The sequence below is a fragment of the Mya arenaria genome, chromosome 7, assembly GCF_026914265.1.
Source record: "Mya arenaria isolate MELC-2E11 chromosome 7, ASM2691426v1".
Lineage (NCBI taxonomy): Eukaryota > Metazoa > Mollusca > Bivalvia > Myida > Myidae > Mya > Mya arenaria.
Genome location: NC_069128.1, coordinates 41,793,985 through 41,820,638, shown reverse-complemented (window position 1 = coordinate 41,820,638; position 26,654 = coordinate 41,793,985). Strand labels below are relative to the sequence as shown.

At 36.8% G+C, this 26,654-nt stretch overlaps 1 protein-coding gene across 1 annotated transcript; it reads left to right on the top strand.

Annotated features, from left to right (window-relative positions):
• Positions 1-391: 391 nt before the first annotated feature.
• Positions 392-25,967, top strand: LOC128240104 (proton-coupled zinc antiporter SLC30A8-like). Its single transcript, XM_052956604.1, has 8 exons — positions 392-1,132; positions 3,455-3,601; positions 13,859-14,015; positions 17,348-17,494; positions 18,120-18,336; positions 20,888-20,999; positions 23,692-23,826; positions 25,818-25,967. Exons 1-8 carry the CDS (start codon positions 406-408, stop codon positions 25,964-25,966), a joined length of 1,791 nt encoding a protein of 596 aa, XP_052812564.1. The 5' UTR covers positions 392-405; the 3' UTR covers position 25,967.
• The last annotated feature ends 687 nt before the right edge of the window (positions 25,968-26,654 follow it).

Genomic DNA, 26,654 nt, shown 5'->3' with positions numbered 1-26,654 from the left:
TTAATAAAAATCATGAAGGTAGATTAATATGTTAGGCTTACATTAAATTCGACTCATGGGGATTCAAAAACAAAGCAGATAAAAACTTAAGAATCATAAATAAGTTGTAAATATGTTGTATTAGACCTAGTCCACCTAATTGGCCGTCAACAAGTCGTTTGACAATTTTTTTACTATGGCAGACTCGTTACAGGGATACATACGAAATGTTAAAATAATAAAAAAGGTATCCCTGATCGCTAATTATTGTAGCCAGTATAAGACCCTAAGTCACAATTGATCGTATCCCAACTCGAACAACCACTCTACACTCAAGTTTGCATTCTTGGTCGGATTTAAAAAGGACGTTATGACTAATTCAATTTATAATATAGATCACATGACTTATCACGTGACCGAAACAAAATGGCAGACGCAAAACATCCTGCGTTGCAGCCAGAGACAAATTATCGGGAAAATGTTCACCATATATCGTCGTACAAGGCAGAAACGGCTTCACACACATTAAAGCATGGCAATGTCTTAGTTGACATTGGTGATTCTCATGTTGACAATTCAATATACGATAATAAAGAAGTAGATTTTATTGAACCTAGGTTGGATGTTGTTGATGATAAATGTGATTTTGAAGATAGAGGAATTCACGAGTTTGATAATTTGAACTCCTCAGCGTCAGGTCATCCAAGATTAGTGTTTAAGGAAAATTGTTCAAATATAGTGGACGGTCATGAAAATTATGTTGGCACAGATGAATTTGATGATTTTGTACGAGGAGACCGATCACTTAGTGATATATCGTGTGTGAGGCAACAGAATAAAGAGACTGATGGTTACTCTAATCCAGTGGTTAAAAATTATAACCGAAACTCACATGTATCTGTACAGTCATCAGATTCAGATCTCATTATTAGCTCTGACATGCCAAACGAACGAGATCAGCTGGTGGAGTTGAATGGAGTGGACAGATATTCAAGTAGTCTTCAAAGATGTGATGACTCTGCATCAGAGCAAGATGATTCAGAATGGCATTGTCATAAAAGAATTACAAAGATTCCACCAGATCTGATGGCAAGAAAGCAACTGATTGCTGTGTCAGTCTTGTGTTTTATATTTATGATTGGTGAAGCTGTTGGTAAGTTGTTTTTCATGTGTGTGTGTGTGTGTTTTTTATATTTTGTGTTTTATGGAATAAATCTACATTATATAGTGTATTACAACAAATGTTTCACCGTGTTTCTGCAGCTTGGCAACATATTTTAATAGGTCAAAACATATGATTAGCCCTAATGTAACATCATGGCCTCTTGTCAATTTTTTTAATACCTTTCTGCCTGGGTCATCATTCCTTTTACGTACTGTGGTAAAAAAGCCATGTTGTTTATTTGTATACAATTTCATTAAGATTACCAGCAGGTGTCGTAAGTCAAATGCTTTTGCATCTATTTGGACCAATTTTTTAGTTATTTTCTGTAACTGCAATCGGTCTGGAAAAGTCAAAATCAGTCAAGACTTGCAAATTGTGGGTTTTTAGAAGCCCTAAAATAAAGTGTTATTTTCCCAAGCCTTTCGTATATAAGGGACTGCCTCGTGTTTTGGGCAATTTTTTTTTTTTCCGGAATATGAATCTGAAAACTCTCTGATACCGTAATTGCAGAAAAAAAAATACATTTTAAGTATTAATAATTGTTCTGGTTTTAGTTTAACATCCATCAAATATTCTAACCTTTATCAAAGACATTGGTAATATCACATGATATTATGATCAACCAATCAAGCAACAACCTTTTGGCCAATCCTGTTACTAACGTTTATAAAAATTTGGTCGACAATTTTTGAAGAGGTTCCAGCTGTCAGTATCTAAGTTATAACACTCCCAATGATTTGCCCTGCTTTATTCCTAAATAAATTTTAAAAAATTTAAAAATGGTTAAATTCACATTTTACAAATCAGGGTTCGACACTAACGGTAGTCCGGTAGTCCGAGACTACCAGTTTTGTGCTCGGACTACAAGAAATTTTAAGTCATTAGTCCGTCGGACTACTAGAAAAAATAAATATGACATCAGGTAATTGAGCATAAAATATTTATTACATTTAAACTTGCGTAAAACGTGTTGCTAAAATTTAAAAAAAGCGAGTATCACCGGTAAGTGCTCATTCTAAAGTTTACCGAAGATGGCCGAGGAGTTCCGGACAACCTGGACTGTTACGTGAGTTTCGCGCGTAATTCGTATAGCCTTTCGATCAATATTAAAACCAGTCTGTAGAATGTCTTTATTTAGAAAGGGAAAAACCATTTTGCACTGTACCAGTGTGTTTTAATCGTCAGACATGTGAAAGTCTGCCCGTGTCAGCGAGGTAGATTGGGGTTTAAAATGAGGTAGAATTTCTAGATCCCTTGCATTTTCGGTCAGAAACAATGATAGTTACGATGTTAGCAAAAACTTCATGGTTGTTACTATTTTTAGATTTTCTGAAAATACGTCATGGTAATTTATTTATCGTTTAGAGTATTGTCAAATGTCGGTGTTTTGATAAAGCAGACAGAAGGAACATTATATTATTATAAATGTATGGCTTGTGAAATATTTTAACTGGCATTTAGAAGAGCAGCTTAAAAAAATAATCATACTGGTCAAAAATGTCTAATTCAGTGTAAGTGCAGATGACGGCAGAAATTGTGTGCGTTAATTTTCGCGCCATAAGGTCGTAACATTTTATACATTGAAGTGAGGCCCAATAACAATTCTTATCTTTATATACTCCCAATTAATTAATAACATTTTGGGAATTAATTCCATTATATTTTTAAAGCATTATTGTATGTCGTTTTAATATATTAACAAAGACATCTGAATAGTAGGAAGCCAATATCAATTATCAAATAGTCATTTGTGCCGTAACTTAGCAACGATCTCGGTCGAGGTGTCAATTGATTTATTGCACCATTTTCCTGAAAGTGACAGATTATGGGGTATTTTAGCATGGTTTTAAGATTTTTATTCTGGGGTATTTAAGCATGGTTTTTAGACTTTTTAAGGTTTTAAAATTGAAGGCCAAACATTGTTTTGAAGAAAGTGGAAAATTTAAGATTGAGACAGATAAGAAACATGATCAAAGGGTTGTTCTGACGATGTTTTTATGGAGAAGTCTAACAGAACACTGAAGAAATCTGTTGCAGGCTTGCATTTTTTTTGGACTATCAGAATTTTTGCTGGACTACCTGGATTTTAGATCCAGTAGTCCGAGGGACTACCTTGTGAAAAATGTTAGTGTCTAACCCTGACAAACCATGAACAAGTCCCTTTAAAGGAAGTTAAAAGGTTTTACAACACAAACATAATATGTGTTGAACAAAGACTCTTGCAAGTGTCCCCTTGAGGCTCATTCAATGCGCACCAAAAGTGCCCTTTCTGATAAAGCACTGATGAATTACTGTATTCCATGTTTTCAGGTGGTGCCCTGTCCAACAGCCTGGCCCTGTTTACAGATGTTCTCCATCTTGGCAGCGACCTGTTCAGTTTCCTCATATCCCTGTTTGCCATCTATCTATCCAAGAAGCAGGCAACACAAAACATGTCCTTCGGATACCATCGTGCAGGTTAGTAGCTATTTGGTCGCGATAAATGAAAGAACATTACATCTATGGCCATTAAACTATGGACAAAGTCATTAAATAGTTGATTCAGATGCATGTACTGAGACCATCGGATATCATCGTTAGGTCTGTAACCTTTACCAATTTGGCAGGGATAAATTACATTTAAGTACATTTTATAATTACACATATTGTCATCAATCTTTGGACAAAGGTATGAAATAATTGTTTTCGATACTTTGGACACCATTGGACAGGTTCGTAGCGAGTGGAAATATATGACAGGATTACATTAAAATATGTAACAGTAATACACCTATGTCCATGAAACTGTGGACAAAGCCATTAAATTGTTGCCTTCAATACAGATGTACTTTGGCCATAAAAAAACAGGTTTAAAGGGATCATTAAGAATTAATTATACATATTAGGCTTTGGACTAAGATAAATATAATATATAATTCACCTTTAAACATGTCATTATTTGTGAAACATTTTATTGGTTTGTCTGATTTTTTATTTTTTTATTAGAAAATTGAGATTTTGGCATAGCAAGCTTCTGTGCAAAAATCAATTGCCATTCAAAAGTAAAATGTTAACAACTTATTATTAAACTAAAAAAATTGCACTTGAATTGTACATAACTTTCCTTGCAAATTAAACCAGTATATTTGAAAAGTCACCTGGCTTTTTCAGGACATTTTTATATTATTGTATTATTCATCAACTCCGTCTATTTTGGGCCAATTAGACGCCAATTATCCAACATGGTATTGTAATTTTCTCAATTTCTGCAATTTTCTTCCTGATAAGGCAAAAGTGCCTGTGGTTAAATATAAGCTTGTGACAGTGGCTGGATTTGGAGGAAGTTTTCTGATATGGTTTATACATGTACATACCAAGTTTAATAGCTGATAATATGCTAGGGTAATTAATATGCAGATAATAGTGACAAAAAGTGAGGAAAAATGTTTGTAACACAGAAAGAAGTTAAAACTGAAGGATATTTTTCAAGTCCATAAATAGACAGATTGACAAGTGACGAAACAATTCATATTTTGCAAAGAAATCAAACCTCTGACCAATGGCCTACTCAGGTTGGCTAGTTTGCATATAAATACATGTAAACAAAAACGTTTGATATATTTTATATATTTATATATATCTATACGATCTATAGCACATACGATCTAGCACATAGCCAATAATTATATAATTATTTTCTTGAGAGAATAAATGGGTATTATAATCTGCAGTAAAATTCGGTACATATAGATGATATAGAAATATATCAGTCCATTGACATACAATGACCCAATTTAAGCTATGTTGAAGTGGTCGCAAACGAGTATTCCAAATAAAGGGATTAGATGTACGATTTTATATTGCAGTTCATCCAGTCATAAAGAATTTATTTCATTCCCCGTCTAAACCAAATATTGACCTCGAGATTAACAATGAAATATACATTTGATAAGTTTAAGATTGTATATATAAATTGACTTTCACATGTTAATTTTTGACAAACGGTATTAAAATAATGTGCTCCGGCACTGTAAAAAATGTAGTTTTTCAAATTTCATTGAACATTGATTTCTCTTTGGCTGGAGGTTTTATGTTTGATCAAATATAACAAAAAACTGATTTTTTAAAATGAAATTAATAAAGTAACTTTATAAAAAATAATTATTAAAAGAAAATCAGAAAATAAAAATAAAACAAAATATTGTGGCAGCAGCAGTCTCGGGTTGGCAACCATATACGCTCCACTGCAGTTGGCAGATACTGTTTTATGGTTACATGTAATCTACATGTACTTTATATACACTGGATTACTATCATAGATCTTTTATAGCAAGCTGGTAAATCTACTGTTTTTGTAGAGCGCTTTAGTTCACATTAACCTAGTTTATGACAAAATTTAATGGGTTTTAATTGCGAAAAACCCAAAATTGCAACAGTGAGTGTTTAGACTGTGAAAATGACAAGTCACAGCTTAACCTAAAAAATCTAAAATCCAAAACTACAGACTCTTTTATTCTTGACAGTGAATTTTAAAACATAACCTTTAATTTAATTATCTTGGCCTTACACATGTGATTCTTCCAAAATCTTACTATCATTAAATTCACTTTCTATGCTGTATTTCTCCATGTATTTTTTTATTGCTGCTAGCAGATGAGGATTGAAAGATAAAACTTTACAAAACACTAAAAAGTCCTTTTTACTTTAACTATCAAATGCTTGTGGTAGTTGAACGCCTGTTAATGGGCTCAATTGGCAATTGACATTCTTGATTTTATTGCAAGATATGAAGTGACTTTATTTTAAACAATATGGCTGGTAACAAGATGTATATTGTGTATCCCTCAATGCTTTGCACATACATGCAACACAGTTAATAATAGAAATTCATTTCATTAATACTTCTATTTGACTTTAGATGACTATTTTTTGGGTTTTACCCTGGCTTTAAAAAGGTTTGGATACTGTAAAAAAAGAACCGGGTGCTGCAGAAAAGGGCAGGGTGCTGTACAAAAGGCACAGGGTGGTGCAGAAAAGGGACAGGATGGTGCAAAAAAGGGACAGGGAAGTGCAGAAAAGGGCAGGGTGGTGTTGAAAAGGGCAGTGTGCTGTACCAGAGGTACAGGGTGGTGCAGAATAGGGACAGGATGGTGCAAAAAATGGCAGGGTGGTGCAGAAAAGGGACAGGGTGGTGCAGAAAAGGGACAGGATGGTGCAAAAAAGGGACAGGGTGGTGCAGAACAGGGCAGGGTGGTGCAGAAAAGGGACAGGGTGGTGCAGAAAAGGGACAGGATGGTGCAAAAAAGGGACAGGGTGGTGCAGAACAGGGCAGGGTTGTGCAGAAAAGGGACAGGGTGGTGCAGAACAGGGCAGGGTGGTGCAGAAAAGGGACAGGGTGGTGCAGAAAAGGGCAGGGTGTTGCAGTAAAGGGACAGAGTGGTGCATAAAAGGGACAGGTTGGTGCAGAAAAGGGCAGGGTGTTGCAGAAAAGGGACATGGTATTGCAGAAAAGGGACAGGCCGGTGCAGAAAAGGGACAGGGTGGTGCTGAACAGGGCAGGTTGGTGCAGAAAAGGGACAGTGTGGTGCAGGAAAGGGCAGGGTGGTGCAGTAAAGGGACAGAGTGGTGCAGAAAAGAGACAGGTTGGTGTAGAAAAGGGCAGGGTGTTGCAGAAAAGGGACATGGTATTGCTAAAAAGGGACAGGCAGGTGCAGAAAAGGGACAGGGTGGTGCAGAAAAGGGCAGGGTGGTGCAGAAAAGGGCAGGCTGGTGCAAAAAAGGGACAGGGTGGTGCAGAAAAGGGACAGGGTGGTGCAGAAAAGGGACAGGTCGGTGCAGAAAAGGGCAGGGTGGTGTAGAAAAGAGACAGGTTGGTGTAGAAAAGGGCAGGGTGTTGCAGAAAAGGGACATGGTATTGCAGAAAAGGGACAGGCCAGTGCAGAAAAGGGACAGGGTGGGGCAGAAAAGGGCAGGGTGGTGCAGAAAAGGGACAGGGTGGTGCAGAACAGGGCTGGCTGGTGCAAAAAAGGGACAGGGTGGTGCAGAAAAGGGACAGGTCGGTGCAGAAAAGGGCAGGGTGGTGCAGAAAAGGGACAGGGTGGTGCAGAAAAGGGACAGGATGGTGCAAAAAGGGACAGGGTGTTGCAGAACAGGGCAGGGTTGTACAGAAAAGGGACAGGGTGGTGCAGAAAAGGGACAGGATGGTGCAGAACAGGGCAGGGTGGTGCAGAAAAGGGACAGGGTGGTGCAGAAAAGGGCAGGGTGGTGCAGTAAAGGGACAGAGTGGTGCAGAAAATGGCAGGGTGTTGCAGAAAAGGGACATGGTGTTGCAGAAAAGGGACAGGCTGGTGCAGCAGAAAAGGGACAGGCCGGTGCAGAAAAGGGACAGGGTGGTGCAGAAAAGGGCAGGGTGGTGCAGATAAGGGCAGGGTAGTGCAGAAAAGGGCAGGATGCTGCAGAAAAGGGCAAGGTGCTGCAGAAAAGGGACAGGCTGCTGCAGAACAGGGCAGGATGGTGCAGAAAAGGGGCAGGGTGGTGCAGAAAAGGGGCAGGATGGTACAGTAAAGGGCAAGGTGGTGCAGAAAAGGGCAGGATGCTGCAGAAAAGGGACAGGGTGCTGCAGAAAAGGGAAGTATGCTGCAGAAAAGGGACAGACTGCAGCAGAAAAGAAACAGGGTGCTGCAGGAAAGGGACAGGTTGCTACAGAGAAGGGACAGGGTGCTAATGCTGAAAATAGCACATTGCCAATGGCTGTAATGGGTTTCAAATGTCAAATAAGTCAAGTTTGTATGTATCTATTACATACAAATGTATAAAGTAGGGATGTAAACGATTGGCAAAATCGATATTCGAATATTCGGTAATTCTTTCGATCGAATATTCGAATATTCGATAAAAATTGAATCTTTAAAAAGTTATAGTTATCTATTAATTTTAGTTATAAACCACGATACCCTTTTCTTTATCTGTCGAATGTTTCTAGTGTTATCGTAATACAATACAATACATAGCAGCGTGTCGAATATTACTACATCGACATATGAAATACATATCTAGCACATAACAAGCACATAACAAGCACATACAATTCAATGAAATCACTCATCAATAAAATCATCACATATGATGGCCTTGTTCTTATTCAGAAATATTATCTTATCAACAAGATCACATGACAGTCTGTTTCTAAGTTTGTTAACAATGAGTCCGGCGCAGGAGAAAATTATTTCTGATGGCACAGACGTCGCAGGTATCCCAAGCAGTTGGCGAGCAACATGTGCAACGCGAGGAAAGCGTCCCTCGTTCTTTTTCCATCATGCAAGTGGAGTGGCCTCCTCGTCGGAAGGTTCGTGCCGGTACCGACGGTTCTTTGGAACCATGAAGCTAAGACGGGGTCGTTTGGAGGGTGTTGACGCACTCTCGTCGGGGTTGGCAACCGAAATGGAACATCGTCCAATCTACTCTCGAGCGCATCTTCCGTGTAGCGCCGCTGTTCCGTTGACAGGAAGTCCAGGTCTTTGTAGCGGGGGTCCAATAGAGCGGCAAGGACTAGGGTGGATGTGGCGGTGGCATCGTTCGAAGGTCGGAAGCGGCGACGAAGCTCAGCAGCAATAACACCCTTCACTTCCTTGACGACATGGAAATCAGCCTCGCATGCACGGAGTGTGTTGTCCAAAAGACTTGTCACGATGAGATAAACTTCACTGCATGACACGTTCTTCTCCGTTGACATATACGAAGTCGTCTCAGTCAAATGACTGAGTATGTCACTCAGCTCGGAGACGACGGTCCACTCGCCGTCCTTCAACGACAGGTGCTGGCCGGCCTTCCGGGTAACCCGAGTGTCCAGCATGAGGTCGGACAGGACGCGGCGTTGCTCGTTCAGCCAGGCCAGTATAGCATGCGTGATGTTCCATCGGGTTGTAACATCCTGCACCAGCTCGTGTTTGGGCACCTTTAGAGTAGCTTGGCGCTTGCGCATTTCGGCCGTCAATGTAGTCGAGTGTTTGATGTGCCCGACCAGCTTACGACATCTGGAGACGACCCTGTTGACATCCGGGAGAGCAAATGCCGGCTTGATGGCCAGCTGCAGTGTTTGCCCAAAGCACCCAGAACACAAATCATGTTTAAGACCAGAAACGCTAAACTTTTTCATTGATTGCTGTTTACTGCTTTCACTTTGAGAACTCGGATGCTTAGCCTTCACGTGATTCCAGAGATTAGTCGTCGTGCCCATGTACGACAACCTCACACTGCATAGTTTGCACGTGACAGATTTCTTGTCAACAGAGCGCGTGAAATAAGTCCATACTTCAGATGTGGCTGGCATCTTTTACGTTGTTAAGAAATACAAATCTAATATATAATAATAATAATAAGTTTAACTTATAATGTTTTGCGAACATATATTCTGAAGGAATGAAGTGGTATCTACTTTCAGCGTATAATATCAATCACCGATTTGAGCAATATTGCTCAGCTTAATTGGCAGGCAAACTGACAAGAGGGTGTGAAGGCCGCTTCATTAAATTCTAAATTGGCATGGTCATTTAAAAGAACTGAAAATCAATTAAACTTGTTTGATGTCACTTCCTAATAGCCAGTTATTTTACAATTATGGACACTGTTTATAGTACCCTACGATCGATCCCTAATTGACACATGACGCACACTCGATTGTCATCTCGTTAACGCCTCAGGCACAAGATGCGTATTGTTGTAAAAACAAGACAATATAATTTTAAACACAACAACTGCCCTAAAGACTCAAGGTTTATATCATTATTTTTTGAAAAAAATAATCGAATATTCGAATACCGATTTTAACATTCGAATACTAAACGTTCGATCGAATATTCGAATATTCGAATATTCGTTTGCATCCCTAGTATAAAGTATTTGACAGTTTTAAAGCATTTTATAGAAGGGTGTTCATGTTGGTCTCCATGAGGGCAGAAGAGTGCTGCCATCTGTAGTGCAGGGTGCAGCATCCTTCCGTAACTCTTTAGCTAAAACCCTACTACATATTACATGTACATACTTTTTATTATTACAAATTAAAGAAATAATGATTTTGTCTAGTATATGTATTGTCTTTTCTTACCAGTATTTTTAGCTCATTTATTTTTCACATGCATTTTATAATACAAATCAACACATACATGTTCATTTTTAAATAATGCATAATAACAATTCCGTGCCTTTTCCATTGATCTGGTTAAGCACACACATACGCATATGCACACACCAACACGCATACGTGGACGTACACCAATAGGAGAATTCTCACACACACCCACAGGAACACATTTAAAGAAAATCAATTGAAGTTTAGTACATGTATTGTCTGTTGTAACCAGTATATTGATATACGTGCATGGACATTTCAAGATGTCGCAGTTTTCATTTAATTGCCTCGATCCAGGCAATAAAGATAAAGAAAAAACTGAAGGCTGACAATATGAAGATGAATCAAATTGATAATGGAGATTCAAATTAAAAGAAGAAACAGCTGCCTCTATGGCCAGCATCTCAAATTAATATACACAAAAGCATGAAAAGTTACCAGTCTATGATGCTATGAGGTAAGTCACAAAAGTATGAAAGGTTACCAGTCTATGATGATATGATGTAGGTCACATGGCATGAAAGGTTACCAGTCTATGATGTTGTGAAGTAGGTCACATGGCATGAAAGGTTACCAGTCTATGATGATATGATGTAGGTCACATGGCATGAAAGGTTACCAGTCTATGATGTTGTGAAGTAGGTCACATGGCATGAAAGGTTACCAGTCTATGATATTGTGAAGTAGGTCACATGGCATGAAAGGTTACCAGTCTATGATGTTGTGAAGTAGGTCACATGGCATGAAAGGTTACCAGTCTATGATGTTGTGAAGTAGGTCACATGGCATGAAAGGTTACCAGTCTATGATGTTGTGAAGTAGGTCACATGGCATGAAAGGTTACCAGTCTATGATGTTGTGAAGTAGGTCACATGGCATGAAAGGTTACCAGTCTATGATGTTGTGAAGTAGGTCACATGGCATGAAAGGTTACCAGTCTATGATGATATGATGTAGGTCACATGGCATGAAAGGTTACCAGTCTATGATGTTGTGAAGTAGGTCACAGGGCATGAAAGGTTACCAGTCTAAGATGCTATGATGTAGGTCACAGGGCATGAAAGGTTACCAGTCTATGATGCTATGATGTAGGTCACAGGGCATGAAAGGTTACCAGTCTATGATGTTGTGAAGTAGGTCACAGGGCATGAAAGGTTACCAGTCTATGATATTGTGAAGTAGGTCACAGGGCATGAAAGGTTACCAGTCTATGATGTTGTGAAGTAGGTCACATGGCATGAAAGGTTACCAGTCTATGATGTTGTGAAGTAGGTCACAGGGCATGAAAGGTTACCAGTCTATGATGCTATGATGTAGGTCACAGAGCATGAAAGGTTACCAGTCTATGATGCTATGATGTAGGTCACAGGGCATGAAAGGTTACCAGTCTATGATGTTGTGAAGTAGGTCACAGGGCATGAAAGGTTACCAGTCTATGAAGCTATAATGTAGGTCACAGGGCATGAAAGGTTACCAGTCTATGATATTGTGAAGTAGGTCACAGAAGCATGAAAGGTTACCAGTCTATGATGCTATAATGTAGGTCACAGGGCATGAAAGGTTACCAATCTATAATGCTATGATGTTGGTCACAGAATCATGAAAGGTTACCAGTCTTTGATGCTATGAGGTAGGTCACAGGGCATAAAAGGTTACCAGTCTATGATGCTATTATGTTGGTCACAAAATCATGAAATGTTACCAGTCTATGATGCTATGATGTCGGTCAAAGAAGCATAACAATTTACCAGTCTATGATGTAGGTCGAAATATAGATAAAACATGTATTATGATTATTATGTTTTATTGAAGTTTAATTTTTTTATTTTCGATATGTGTATTGCACTCTCACTTTTAACAGTTGTTAGTTTTATTTTACCTTTTTTAATGCATATATTTACAGTTATATATCATTACAAACAATGCATATATATTTACAAATTGGTCAGGCCCCAAGTCATTACAACATTAGCAAAAAGCCCTCCACTGAGTCTGTTATAGTCAAAATAGCAATAATATTGAAAAGATATGGGGGGGGGGGGGGTATTGGTGAACAGGGCTTAAAAAAACTTGTCTGGATGAATTTTGACCTTGCCAGACCAATTTCAGTAACAGAAAAAGACTGAAAAATCTGTCAAATTTGTTCATTACTTTGGTCAAAAGTCAGTTAAAAATGTAAAACACTAACAGTGTGTCATTCAGGGCGATATGCTCGATAACTTTTCCGAAATACAACTCTTTCGAACCGGCCTGTTTTTGACACTCTTTTTCTCCTTTTTTTTGGAGTGGGGGGGGGGGTGCATCATGGACAACTACAGGCCACATCATGAACAACTACAGTGATAAAATTCAGCTATGAAGATGCCATCCCCTAAGTTTTTCATAGCTGATTTTGTTTTTGGTTTCTAGTAGTCTGATACCTCTTGTCAGCCATGCCTTAAATGTCAGCTATATTCATCTGGACGAATACAGGTTTTTTTCTGAGATAGAAGCAGCTGGCAGAAAGCTAGAAGGTAATTAAGGTGCTATAAAGTACTTGATTAAGACTTCTTGCCAATAAAATGAATGTCCATAAATATTTATTGCTTTATATATGGGACATTGTAAGGAAAAATAAGTTGAGGTAAAAATGACATTTTAAATTTTTGCAAAACATCTGGCCTCACAGGAATGCAAACGTAGTTATTTTTATATTCATTAAAAGAATCTATAATGCAATTTTTACACATTGTTATAAATTTTGTTTTGTAATCCTATGACAGTTTTTTCTTTCATAAAATTGTGTTTGATTTGAATATGAAAATGAGAATTTGACAGATTTTGATTTATATCAATTGTTTCTTTCTTATATACATAAGTAGTAATGCTTACAGTATTTGGAAGATAAGAAAATGTGTAGTGAATTTTACTCAATTTTCTCTCATTAAAATTATTCATGTGGTTATGGGTAAAACAAACATTGACTTTTATGATTTTTATGAAATTTTGATTTCAGTTACATACTGTATTATACTGTGTATAGGACACACTTTTTTACCCCAGAATGTTGGGGGAAAAATTGCATGCGTCCTATATTTTTTATTAGGTTTTGATTTTTTTTCTTGAGTCCATTTCAGATCGAAATTAAAAAACTGATGGAAATAATTTTCTATGATCATTTATGATTTAAGACCATTACAAGAAATACATGACAAAGGTTTCTCTTCACTTCACTTTGCTGTCACGCAACTACAAGAGTGACCAAGCCCTTATTAACTTACGTCTGTATACTAAGTTAAGCTACATGGTACATGTATATATTTCGACTATTTCAGAAGTTTTAAGAGTGTTTTTGATCAGGGTAGTGACGGCGATGCTGGTGTAGGATGTATATTTCAACTATTTATTCTGTGGTTCTAGAAGTGTGGATGAGTGTGTTTGTGATTTGGGTGGTGACGGCATTGCTGGTGTTAGTTGCCATTTAAGGGAATTTTATGCGTATATTTTGACTATATTCAGAGGTTTTGGGAGCGTTAATAAGCATGTTTTTGATCTGGGTGGTGACAGCGATGCTGGTGTAGGTTGCCATTTAAGAGAATTGTACATGAATATATTTCGACTACTTTCAGAGGTTCTTGGAGCGTTAATGAGCGTGTTCGTGATCTGGGTGGTGACAGCGGTGCTAGTATACGTGGCCATCGAGAGAATCGTCCATGAACACTACAAGGAGGTCAAGGCTGACGAGATGCTGATAACCGCGGTGCTGGGTGTCATCTTTAATGTTGTGTATGTAACCAGAGCAAAAATTGAAATAACTGTTCTTTAGTGAATGCTCGAAAAAGGGATGTCTGAAAGTTTTGAAGATCAATTATGATAAACTGATATAGATAACAGTCTTGTTTCCTGTAAGCTGTGCTAACAATTGGATCTGCATACGTATTAAGGAAGAATCTTATGAAAATTAGAAAATATTTGAACTTTAGTGTAAAATTTGGAATTGTTATTATTATTTTTTTAAACTTGGCATTATCATTTAATTTTCCATATTTTAATTACAGAATATACATTAAGCACAACAATCTCTACAAGTGAAGTAAAACAGTTAGGAAATGATAGAATATAATCAATAGGTACAATTTTTATCTAAAATGCTTCTGTAATATGGCCCAGGAATGATTATATAGTATTTGCTGGCTCTCTTTGGTTTGAAAATCTTATCAGTATCATGATACACCTATTTATTACATGTGCATTGTGTAGTGTAATTCATATTTGCAAACAGCTGCAAGTGCATTGTGAAGTGTAATTCATATTTGCAAACAGCTGCAAGTGCATTGTGTAGTGTAATTCATATTTGCAAACAGCTGCAAGTGCATTGTGTAGTGTAATTCATATTTGCAAACAGCTGCAAGTGCATTGTGTAGTGTAATTCATATTTGCAAACAGCTGCAAGTGCATTGTGTAGTGTAATTCATATTTGCAAACAGCTGCAAGTGCATTGTGTAGTGTAATTCATATTTGCAAACAGCTGCAAGTACATTCTTTTGCAATTGCATTTTTTTTGGCAAATCTCCATACATAAATACTTACAACATAAGTCCTTATATACTTTTTCTCTCAATTATTTTTGTGGTGTTACACTCATAGCTTACCATACTTAATTTCCCCGACTGTAATAAGTGTGGCACTACACCAGAGTTAACCATACATTTTGTTTCCCTTCATAATGGGAGTGGCACTTCACCAGAGCCAACCATACATTCTTTTTTCCTCTATAAAGTGTGTGGCACTTCACCAGAGCCAACCATACATTCTTTTTTCCTCTATAAAGTGTGTGGCACTTCACCAGAGTTAACCATACATTTTGTTTCCCTTCATAATGGGTGTGGCACTTCACAAGAGCCAACCATACATTCTTTTTTCCTCTATAAAGTGTGTGTAACTTCACCAGAGCCAACCATACATTTTGTTTCCCTTCATAATGGGTGTGGCACTACACCAGAGCAAACCATACATTCTTTTTTCCTCTATAAAGTGTGTGGCACTTCACCAGAGCCAACCATACATTTTGTTTCCCTTCATAATGGGTGTGTTACTTCACCAGAGCCAACCATACATTCTTTTTTCCTCTATAAAGTGTGTGGCACTTCACCAGAGCCAACCATACATTCTTTTTTCCTCTATAAAGTGTGTGTAACTTCACCAGAGCCAACCATACATTTTCTTTCCCTTCATAATGGGAGTGGCACTTCACCAGAGCCAACCATACATTCTTTTTTTCTCTATAAAGTGTGTGGCACTTCACCAGAGCCAACCATACATTTTGTTTCCCTTCATAATGGGTGTGGCACTACACCAGAGCAAACCATACATTCTTTTTTCCTTTATAAAGTGTGTGGCACTTCACCAGAGCCAACCATACATTTTGTTTCCCTTCATAATGGGTGTGGCACTTCACCAGAGCCAACCATACATTCTTTGTTCCTCTATAAAGTGTGTGGCACTTCACCAGAGCCAACCATACATTTTGTTTCCCTTCATAATGGGTGTGACACTTCACCAGAGCCAACCATACATTCTTTTTTCCTCTATAAAGTGTGTGTAACTTCACCAGAGCCAACCATACATTTTTTTCCTCTATAAAGTGTGTGTTACTTCACCAGAGCCAATCATACATTCTTTTTTCCTCTATAAAGTGTGTGGCACTTCACCAGAGCCAACCATACATTTTGTTTCCCTTCATAATGGGAGTGGCACTTCACCAGAGCCAACCATACATTCTTTTTTTCTCTATAAAGTGTGTGGCACTTCACCAGAGCCAACCATACATTCTTTTTTCCTCTATAAAGTGTGTGGCACTTCACCAGAGCCAACCATACATTTTGTTTCCCTTCATTATGGGTGTGGCACTTCACCAGAGCCAACCATACATTTTGTTTCCCTTCATAATGGGAGTGGCACTTCACCAGAGCCAACCATACATTCTTTTTTCCTCTATAAAGTGTGTGGCACTTCACCAGAGCCAACCATACATTCTTTTTTCCTCTATAAAGTGTGTGGCACTTCACCAGAGCCAACCATACATTTTGTTTCCCTTCATTATGGGTGTGGCACTTCACCAGAGCCAACCATACATTCTTTTTTTCTCTATAAAGTGTGTGGCACTTCACCAGAGCCAACCATACATTTTGTTTCCCTTCATAATGGGAGTGGCACTTCACCAGAGCCAACCATACATTCTTTTTTTCTCTATAAAGTGTGTGGCACTTCACCAGAGCCAACCATACATTCTTTTTTCCTCTATAAAGTGTGTGGCACTTCACCAGAGCCAACCATACATTTTGTTTCCCTTCATTATGGGTGTGGTTATACACCAAAGTCAACCATATTTTCTTTTTCCTCCATAATTGGTGTGGTACTACACTCAAAGCAAAACATACATTATTTTCCCCTCCATAATTGAAGTAGTACTACACTCAAAGCAAAACATACATTATTTTTCCCTCTCCATAATCGGTGTGGCTATACACTCAACAGTAACCATACATTCTTTTCCCCTCTATAATGGGTGTGGTTATACACCAGAGCCAACCGTACGTTTTTTTTTTCTCCCATAATGAGTGTGGTGTTACACAAGAGCTAACCATACATCCCCCCATTATGAGTCAGTGTGGTGTTATACAAGAGCTAACCATACATCCCCCATTATGAGTTTGGTGTTACACAAGAGCTAACCATACATCCCCCCATTATGAGTGTGATGTTACACAAGAGCTAACCATACATCCCCCATTATGAGTGTGGTGTTACACAAGAGCTAACCATACATCCCCCATTATGAGTGTGGTGTTACACAAGAGCTAACCATACATCCCCCCATTATGAGTTTGGTGTTACACAAGAGCTAACCATACATCCCCCCATTATGAGTGTGATGTTACACAAGAGCTAACCATACATCCCCCCATTATGAGTGTGGTGTTACACAAGAGCTAACCATACATCCCCCCATTATGAGTGTGGTGTTACACAAGAGCTAACCATACATCCCCCATTTTTTCCTCCATAATGTATGTGGTGCTACATGTGAGCTAACCATATGTTCTTTTACCCTTCAGAATGGGAGTTGTACTTCACTCAGAGATCTGCTGTAGGGGCGGAGGATCACGACCATCATTCGGACATGGCCACTCCCACGGAGGAGGGTCCTCAAACCATTCCCATCACCATGGCAACAACCATGACACCTTGCAGCATTCCCACCAGTATGGTTGATTACTTATGTATACTTAATTATAATACAACCTACATTTTCAGCCAATGAAATTGCAGATAGACAATTATTAAGTACTAGGCTTAATCATTAAGAAATTTCAACTTCCCTGGGTGTTTAAAGGTCCGCCTACTGCCAATCATCCAATACACACTCCCTGTGTAAGTTTTTGCGTTGACATGGACAATGTGTCAGCCAATGAGTTGGTATTCTAAGTCAGTTAGTAACCATTTAAGCCATAAAACATTAATTTACAAACAGAAATATGAAAATCTACAATCTGATTTTAAGTCAGCAATCTTATATCATGGGTTTGCACATATTTACACGAAAAAAATTCTCTTTCAAAGACAAAAATAATAGCTTTAATGCTACTTTCTTACCTTAAAAAAGTGTGTGTGAAAGATAATAAAAATATGTTTAAGTGTAGATTGGTTTACATGACCATATTATACTGTGTATAGTACGCTAGCATAAATAGGACGCTGACAAAAAAAAATGGTGAAAAACGGGTAAAAACAATGTGCCACTTTTTCTGTATTAAAGCTATTTACATTTTAGCCAAAGTTTGTCAGGTTTAAATGACAACTTTTCTTTACGAACATAAATTATTTCAGATCTTCCAGTGGTTATCAGCCCTTATTGGCAGAGGATGGTGTAGGAATGCCAGACTCTCTGGAGAATGAGCCTGGAACCCTGGAGGAGGCTGAACCCATAGAGCCCACAAAACCCCACCCCAAAAACATCAACGTGCGGGCGGCTTTTATCCATGTTGTTGGTGACATTATACAGAGCCTTGGGGTGCTACTGGCTGCCATTATTATTAAACTCAAGGTAAAGTGAAAAAATAAGGTAATTTTGAATGTAATAAATATGAGGTAACACGAAGCATTAAAGAAGTTTTTATTGTTATAAATTTGTTATAAATTTGAGGTAAAGTGGAAAATTAAAGTAGTTTTTATTGTTAAAAATTTGTGGTTTCAAAGATAAAATCAAAGTATTATTTATTATAATTTTAGATAAAGTGAATATAAAAATAGCTTTGATTATAATAAATTTGAGGTAAAGTGGAAAATAACAATTAGCTTTGATTATGATAAATTTGAGGTAAAGTGGAAAATTAAAGTAGTTTTTATTGTTAAAAATTTGTGGTTTCAAAGATAAAATCAAAGTATTATTTATTATAATTTTAGATAAAGTGAATATAAAAATAGCTTTGATTATAATAAATTTGAGGTAAAGTGGAAAATAACAATTAGCTTTGATTATAATAAATTTGAGGTAAAGTGGAAAATAATAATAATAATAATAATAATAAAATCTTTATTTTAAGAAGGTGACATATTAAGATCATGTACAAAACTACAGAATCTTATTTTCGATATGGCCCTCTGAAACAGAATGAAAATATGGCAAATAATCATAAGACAAACATGAAGACGATGCTAACAACGATGACGATGATGATGATGATTATAAGTATGCTGTTGATGCTGACGATAATGATGCATATGATGACATGATGATGATGTTGAATCAATATTAGACAGATACTCTCAGTTAAATATAATTATGAATAAAACATCACAATTTGTATAATCACAAGTTTCCTATGAGGTACTGTTTGACCTTTATTTTATACGTATTAAAGTTTTTTGATTCTCGTATTTCCAAAGGTATATTATTCCAAACAATTCTGCTGTAATATAATTAGTACGAGGTCTAGTTTGTAAAACAATATCTTTGTGTGCCATTGATCTTAGCATATATACATTATTGTCTGAAACTGTTACTAATTCTGACATATATGATGGAGCCATGCTATTCAACGTCTTGTAAACTAATACTGCTGCGTGGTATTTACATCTATCCGAGAAGTTTAGCCATTTTAGTTCTTTAAATAGATTTGTTGATGAATCTCGTTTAGATTTACCAAGTATGATTTTTGCAATTCGTTTTTGTAAGTTATTTATTAAACAATAATAACAATTAGCTTTGATTATAATAAATTTGAGGTAAAGTGGAAAATAACAATTAGCTTTGATTATAATGAATTTGAGGTAAAGTGGAAAATAACAATTAGCTTTGATTATAATAAATTTGAGGTAAAGTGGAAAATAACAATTAGCTTTGATTATAATGAATTTGAGGTAAAGTGATAATAAAAATCGCTTTGATTGTAATGAATTTGAGGAAAAGTTGGAAATAAAAATAACTTTGATTGTGATGAATTTGAGGTAAAGAGGTAAATAAAAATGGCTTTGATTGTAATGAATTTGAGGTATAGTTGGAAATAAAAATAACTTTGATTGTAATGAAATTGCGTCAAAGTGGAAACTAAAAGTAGTTTTGAATTTGATAAATTTTAGGTTAAATGAAAAATAAAAGTAACTTTGATTGTTATAAATTCATGGTTAAGTGGAAAAGGGAGTTTGGATTGGATAGGGTACATATAAAAATTAGGACTGGCCATAATTTGACTAAATTTTAAGTATCTCTTGTTATGTATGTATAAAAAACCATCTATTATTTAAATTAACATAAAAAGTGATACATTAATAACATAGTTTTGTTCTTTAAATATACAAATGACTATTCAAGATTGAAGATTCCTATATGGCAGTGATTATGCAAAAAACTGATATATTCATGAAATTATGGATGTTCAATAATAACACATGTTTCATTATATATTGATTTCACCAACAGATTTTGCTGTTGATTAATGCTGAACATTTTTTTACATATTATCGCGTAATATTTATGTTTAAAATTCTGTCCGCTTCAGATATCATGAAATATCAGATTGCTCAATGATTTGGTGGCAAAGTTTTCTATATGACAGTGATAAATCATAAACTGATATATTCATGAAATTGAGGGTGTTCAATAATAACATATGTTTGATTATACGTTAATCTAGGCAATAGATATTGCTGTTGTTCAGTGTTTTTCGGTTGGTCCTCTTCCATATTCCTCCAATAAAAGTGGCTCCATGCAGAACTCTGGTTGCCATAGCAACCGGCAGGAAAGAAAACTTTAAAAATCTTAAAAAAGAAACCTCTTGCCCAAATTTCAAAATTATTTCACAGGTGGCCCTGTATCAAATTCCTTCACTCCATCTTGATTCATAAAAATAAAAAATGGCCGCTAGGGGGTCAGCCCCTATTCACTATATGTCTATGTGGAAAACTTTGTCATATCAGGTGAGCGATTTAGGGCCATCTTGGCCCTCTTGTTATTTCACATAATCTTGTTGGTGATTTTTATACAGACTGTACATTTTCATTTTTTTTCATGTGTTCTTGAAAATCAAAAATTCAGTATATTGAAAACTTCCATTGTGAAGAGCCTCCAGATTACATGCCTTATTCCCGTTTTACAGCCAGAAGACAAGTACCGACTAGCAGACCCAATCTGTACATTCCTGTTCTCGGTTCTTGTCCTGTTCACCACAATAACTGTACTCCGTGACACACTCAGAATCATTATGGAAGGTAGGCATGTTTGCTTTTTTATAATAAAATATTTGCTATACAGTCGAAACATGTTGGCTGCCCAGTGTGTGGCTCGTTTTCCACATTGGCTTAAACTGAATGTAAAAGACCAATTTTTAAGTCTACTGGCCAAATGCCAAAAGAGCTTATGCGATGGTAATGTGTATGTAGTATGTGCGTCCGTGCATCTGTAAACAATTCCTTGTTAACATGATACAGCCTTCAGTTTTGATTGTATCTCGATGAAACTTGTACAGTATCTACATATCCATTAGTGCTTGGTTCCTTTCGAAAACCAGCCAGATCCGCCCATGCATGCCTAGATTATGGGCCTTGATACTAGTATAAGAATTCAGTGCGTCCGTAAACATTTCCTTGTTAACACAATACAGCCTTCAGTTTTGATTGTATCTTGATGAAACTTGTACAATATCTACATATTCATTAGAGCTGGGTTCCTTTCGAAAACCAGCCAGATCCGCCTATGCATGCCAAGATTATGGGCCTTGGTAGTATAAAAAAATGCTATTGTGTAAACAATTGCTTGTTAACACGATACAGTCTTCAGTTTTGATTGTATCTCGATGAAACTTGTACAGTATTTGGATATCCATTAGAGCTTGGTTCCTTTCGAAAGCCAGCTAGATCTGCCCATGCATGCCTAGATTATGGGCCTTGAAATGATTAGATTATGGGCCTTGATAGTATAAAAAGATGCTATTGTGTAAAAAATGCTTGCGAACATGATACAGTCTTCAGTTTTGATTGTATCTCGATGAAATTTGTACAGTATTCAGATATCCATAAGAGGTTGGTTCATTTCGAAAACAGTGATGTTGAACACACAAACCCAGCCAGTAGAGCAAAGGCTCTTTTGGGCCTCTTGTTTGTCTCTATGTTAGCATTCCCGCTTGGCTTTATATTCGCAAGGCTCAAAGTTTTTATTGCAGGTCCCTGGGATATCCAGTCAACGGGTTTCGACTGTATTAATAAAAATATAGCCCTGGGCCATACTCACTGTATATATGGCTCAGTCTTGAGTCTGACTTTCAGGCTCAGAAAACTGTATTCATAAATGTTTCAAAATATCTAAAATATAATTAATATTGACAAAGGATGTAAGCCTGATTGTAAAATGGATTATTTGTAAATAGACACAGCATTTTTAGCTCGACTATTCGAAGAATAAAGAGAGCTATCCTTGTCACCCGACCGTCGGCGTAACCACTTAAGTTAAAGTTTTTGTAACAGTTTGTGTACCTCCTCAAATATTGACATATGGCTTTGAAACTTTGCACACTTGTTCAACATCATGCCCCCAACCTGTATACAGGTAGAGATAACTCTATCAAGCATTTTGACAAAATTATGCCCCTTTTTTTTACTTAGAATTTACGTTAAAATTTGCGTACCACCTCAAATATTTTCCATTCAATTTATGTAAATATCTCAGCACATCATATATTGCATTGAAATCTAATCTAACAGTGATTCATGCATGTTTCGCCAAAACTTTTCAATCCATACACCGAAAAAGCGGCGGAATAGTCGAGCGCGCTGTCTCTGTGACAGCTCTTGTTTACCGTCTCTAATCCTGTAATAACAGTTTTACATCAAAATTAAAATTTTGCTTTTCTGAACCTGATTCTGAAACACAGGCTCATGGCGTAAGAGCATACAGTGTCCAGGTGCCGTTGGCGGAATAATTGGCTGTGGCTGTTGGCACCATGTAGAATCTCATAATAGCTACTGCACCCATTACCCAATTTATTTAAATTATACATGAGCGTGAAGCTCAAGTAGTATATTTCAATTTAATGAGACTAGTTGGTGTTGTAACTGTTTTGAACCATGTTTTCAAGACAACATTCAATAACAAGTGAAAATCTTGGTAGTTATCCGCATGCTAGTTATTGCACGGTAAGAATTCTGCCTGCTGGTTACTGTTCTGATATGAGGATTAATGAATGATGGAAAACAAGAAAAACACTTTTTATTTTTGTACAAATTGTTGTAACTGTTTGAACTATTCTCCTGTGATCTTGTAAGCATCTTTATGATAACAAGCACTAACATTTACCTAGTCCCATGACTAGGGTCTCCTGTCAATCTTGCGAAAATATTTTGTAGTCCTATTCCTTGGTCAACTGAGAATAATGGTCGATTGTTGGCGTCTGTGGTGCTCTTGATTTTAACAAGCTTAAAATTTGATATAAAAGATACAATGACCTTGATGGAATTTTGTGCAATGACCTTGATGGACTTTTGTACAGTGACCTTGATGGACTTTTGTACAATGTCCTTGATGGACTTTTGATGGACTTTAGTACAATGACCTTGATGGACTTTTGTACAATGTCCTTGATTGACTTTTGATGGACTTTTGTACAAAGACCTTGATGGACTTTTGTACAATGACCTTGATGGAATTTTGTACAATGACCTTGATGGACTTTTTGAACAATGACCTTGATGGAATTTTGAACATGACCTAGATGGAATTTTGGTGTATCCTTGAAAGTTTGAAATCTGCTCAAAAGTAATCAGATAACATGTATTACTGTATTGATTTAAATATCCTTCCGTTACAGGTATTTTAAGTTTGCCAAGAATTACAACCAAGTCGAAAAAAAAAATCTTCTTAATATTTTTCTTTAGCTATTGGAATTCAACTTAATTCAATTCTCTGCAGGTGTTCCCAAAGATACAAACTACTACGCCATAAAGTCCAGCCTGGCAAAGATACATGGCGTGCGGGCTGTACACGGGCTTACAGTTTGGTGCCTCACACTGGAGAAAAATGCCCTCGCTGTCCACCTTAGTGTTGGTAAGATGTTTCTATTATTCCTCTGACAAACAAAGTTTGAAGGCGGATGGACATATTGTAGTCACTCTGGGGGTAGCTTGTTGGTCAGTCCGTTGCAATTTTCCTTGTCAGAAGCATAACTTTAAAACTACTGAATGGAATTTAATTAAACTTAATACAATGATAGAACAGAATGAGTCAAATGTACATTGCCCAGGAATCATAACTCTATTTTAGCTTATTACAGAGTTATTGCCATTTGTTTCTTTTTCTTAGTATTCTTTCATTCAGATTATTTTGAATTAAGGTATCCCAATTATATGAATTTGGATGCTTGCATGGTGACCCCATGTTATGTTCGTAGTATCATTTAAAAGGGATTCATGTGTTGAGATAGAATATGTTAGAATTAAATGGGCACAATATAAGTTTACACTTATGTGAAAAAAAAGAGGTTTTAATACATTATTATTTTTAACTCATTTGACTAAATTGGTCTACAGATGATAGAAATATTATCTTTTATAAGTGTTTTTTTCAATTAATGGCTAGAATCATTTGCTTTTTTGGTTTCGATCATTAAAGTGAAATGAGTTAAACAGAATAATGCATTTAAATAAAAATTGCATCTATTATTAAAGTGTAAGCCTATATTATACCACTTTAAATAAAAAATAATATTACAAAAAAAATGTTATAACATTTTATCACATGATTTTCCTTGTTTCCATTGTAATATGATATTAATTATTTTTTTTTATTTTCCTTGTGTTATAGAATTTGGCATTGTCATTCCGACCAGTAAATTGAGTGTCATAACTTTTTTTAATGGAAAAAAGGTATAAATCTCCATAATAAGCAATGAGTGGGTCATGTGATAAAAAACATCTTACAATTGTTGTCATTCAATACAAACATTTGGTCATTTATTTGACATATAAGTAGTATGCAAGCAAAAAAAAAAACTCAAATGATTTAAAAGATTTAGATAATAAAGGCTCATTTGTACATTGGGGGCAAATTGTTATAAAGTGGATAGTTTAGCTGCAGGTTATCACTTGGTGAGTTTGCACATGCAAGCAATTGAATTAGTCATCAGTCCTCATTGGATAAATATTGACTAACCAATAAACATTTCGACTAACTTGTCGGTATTAAGGGTTTTTACCAGTTTTGTCACCAATTTTTTTTGCCTGCGTCCTATCTATGCTAGCGTCCTATACACAATATAATATTATACATTGTTAGTCTTACTCTCAAAATGTATTTGTACATCATATATCTTAATTTAGGTTTACTTTATGTCACATTTCAGATAAGGGTATAGGCCATCAAGCCATGCTAGCTGAGGCTGTAATACGGCAATTTCACTTTTTAAAATCTTATTTTAACATTGTACATTTCAGATAAAGGTATGAATCATCAAGCCATGCCAGCGATGGGTGATGGAAGTTGTACATCAGCAGTTCAACTTCTTAAAATCTTATTTTAACATTGTACATTTCAGATAAAGGTATGAATCATCAAGCCATGCCAGCAATGGGTGATGGAAGTTGTACATCAGCAGTTCAACTTCTTAAAATCTTATTTTAACATTGTACATTTCAGATAAAGGTATGAATCATCAAGCCGTGCCAGCGATGGGTGATGAAAGTTGTACATCAGCAGTTCAACTTCTTAAAATCTTATTTTAACATTGTACATTTCAGATAAAGGTATGAATCATCAAGCCATGCCAGCGATGGGTTATGGAAGTTGTACATCAGCAGTTCAACTTCTTAAAATCTTATTTTAACATTGTACATTTCAGATAAAGGTATGAATCATCAAGCCATGCCAGCGATGGGTGATGGAAGTTGTACATCAGCAGTTCAACTTCTTAAAATCTTATTTTAACATTGTACATTTCAGATAAAGGTATGAATCATCAAGCCATGCCAGCGATGGGTTATGGAAGTTGTACATCAGCAGTTCAACTTCTTAAAATCTTATTTTAACATTGTACATTTCAGATAAAGGTGTGGACCATCAAGCCGTGCTAGCAGAGGCCACGGAGGCTGTACACAATCAGTTTAACTTCTTACACACCACTATACAAGTGGAGGACCATGAACCTAAAACTGTGGCCGCCTGCTCCTCATGTCAGGAGCTCCGGAAATAGTCAATGGGGTTGGGGGTGGGTTGTGGGGGAGGGGGGGATGGCATGGGGAGTGAGGTTTTAACGGGTGTGAACATTGAACTGTGACCAACTGCTCCTTAAGTCAGGATTTCCGGAGCTCAGGAAAAAGTCCTTGTGTGAGTGCAAGGGGAGAGGTGTTTTAAAGGGTGTGAAGTTTGCAGTGGTTGTGTGCCCCTTTTGTCAAGAGCTGAGAAAAACAGTGCTGGCGGGAGTAGGGAGCAGGGAGAAGTGGTGTTGTAATGGTGTGGATTTTAAATTATGGCCACCTGTTCTGTGTGCCAGATATAATTGGTGTGACACAGGCAAACTGAAGACATTGACGTTCTGTTAATTGTATTGCTCTGTGGCTGCTGAATAATTTGCTTGTGGACTTCTAGTGGCATTGATTTTAAGAGATAGATTCGGACTTGTAGGCAGATTTTTTAACTTACCATGCACCTGTAGTGGTGGTAGGGTTTGATCACAATAACTCCCTTTCACACCTCCCTGATGCTCTCCATCTCTTTTTAAGCATTTTCAAGGAGAATTTAGAATATCACAATTGATTCATGTGGTAAATGAGGATTATAATCTTGGTGACGGTGGAAAAAGCACTACATTCATGTCACAATGCTTTACGTCACCGTGGACCATCACAGTTTACAGGGGAACCATTACAGCTGACAAGAAC

Excerpts from the sequence above, each read along its gene's own strand:
- LOC128240104 (XM_052956604.1), top strand. The coding sequence starts at position 406 with ATGGCAGACGCAAAACATCCTGCGTTGCAGCCAGAGACAAATTATCGG. Across the intron at positions 3,602-13,858 it reads CTTCGGATACCATCGTGCAG|AGGTTCTTGGAGCGTTAATG; the intron begins GTTAGTAGCTAT and ends GACTACTTTCAG. Across the intron at positions 17,495-18,119 it reads ACCTTGCAGCATTCCCACCA|ATCTTCCAGTGGTTATCAGC; the intron begins GTATGGTTGATT and ends AAATTATTTCAG.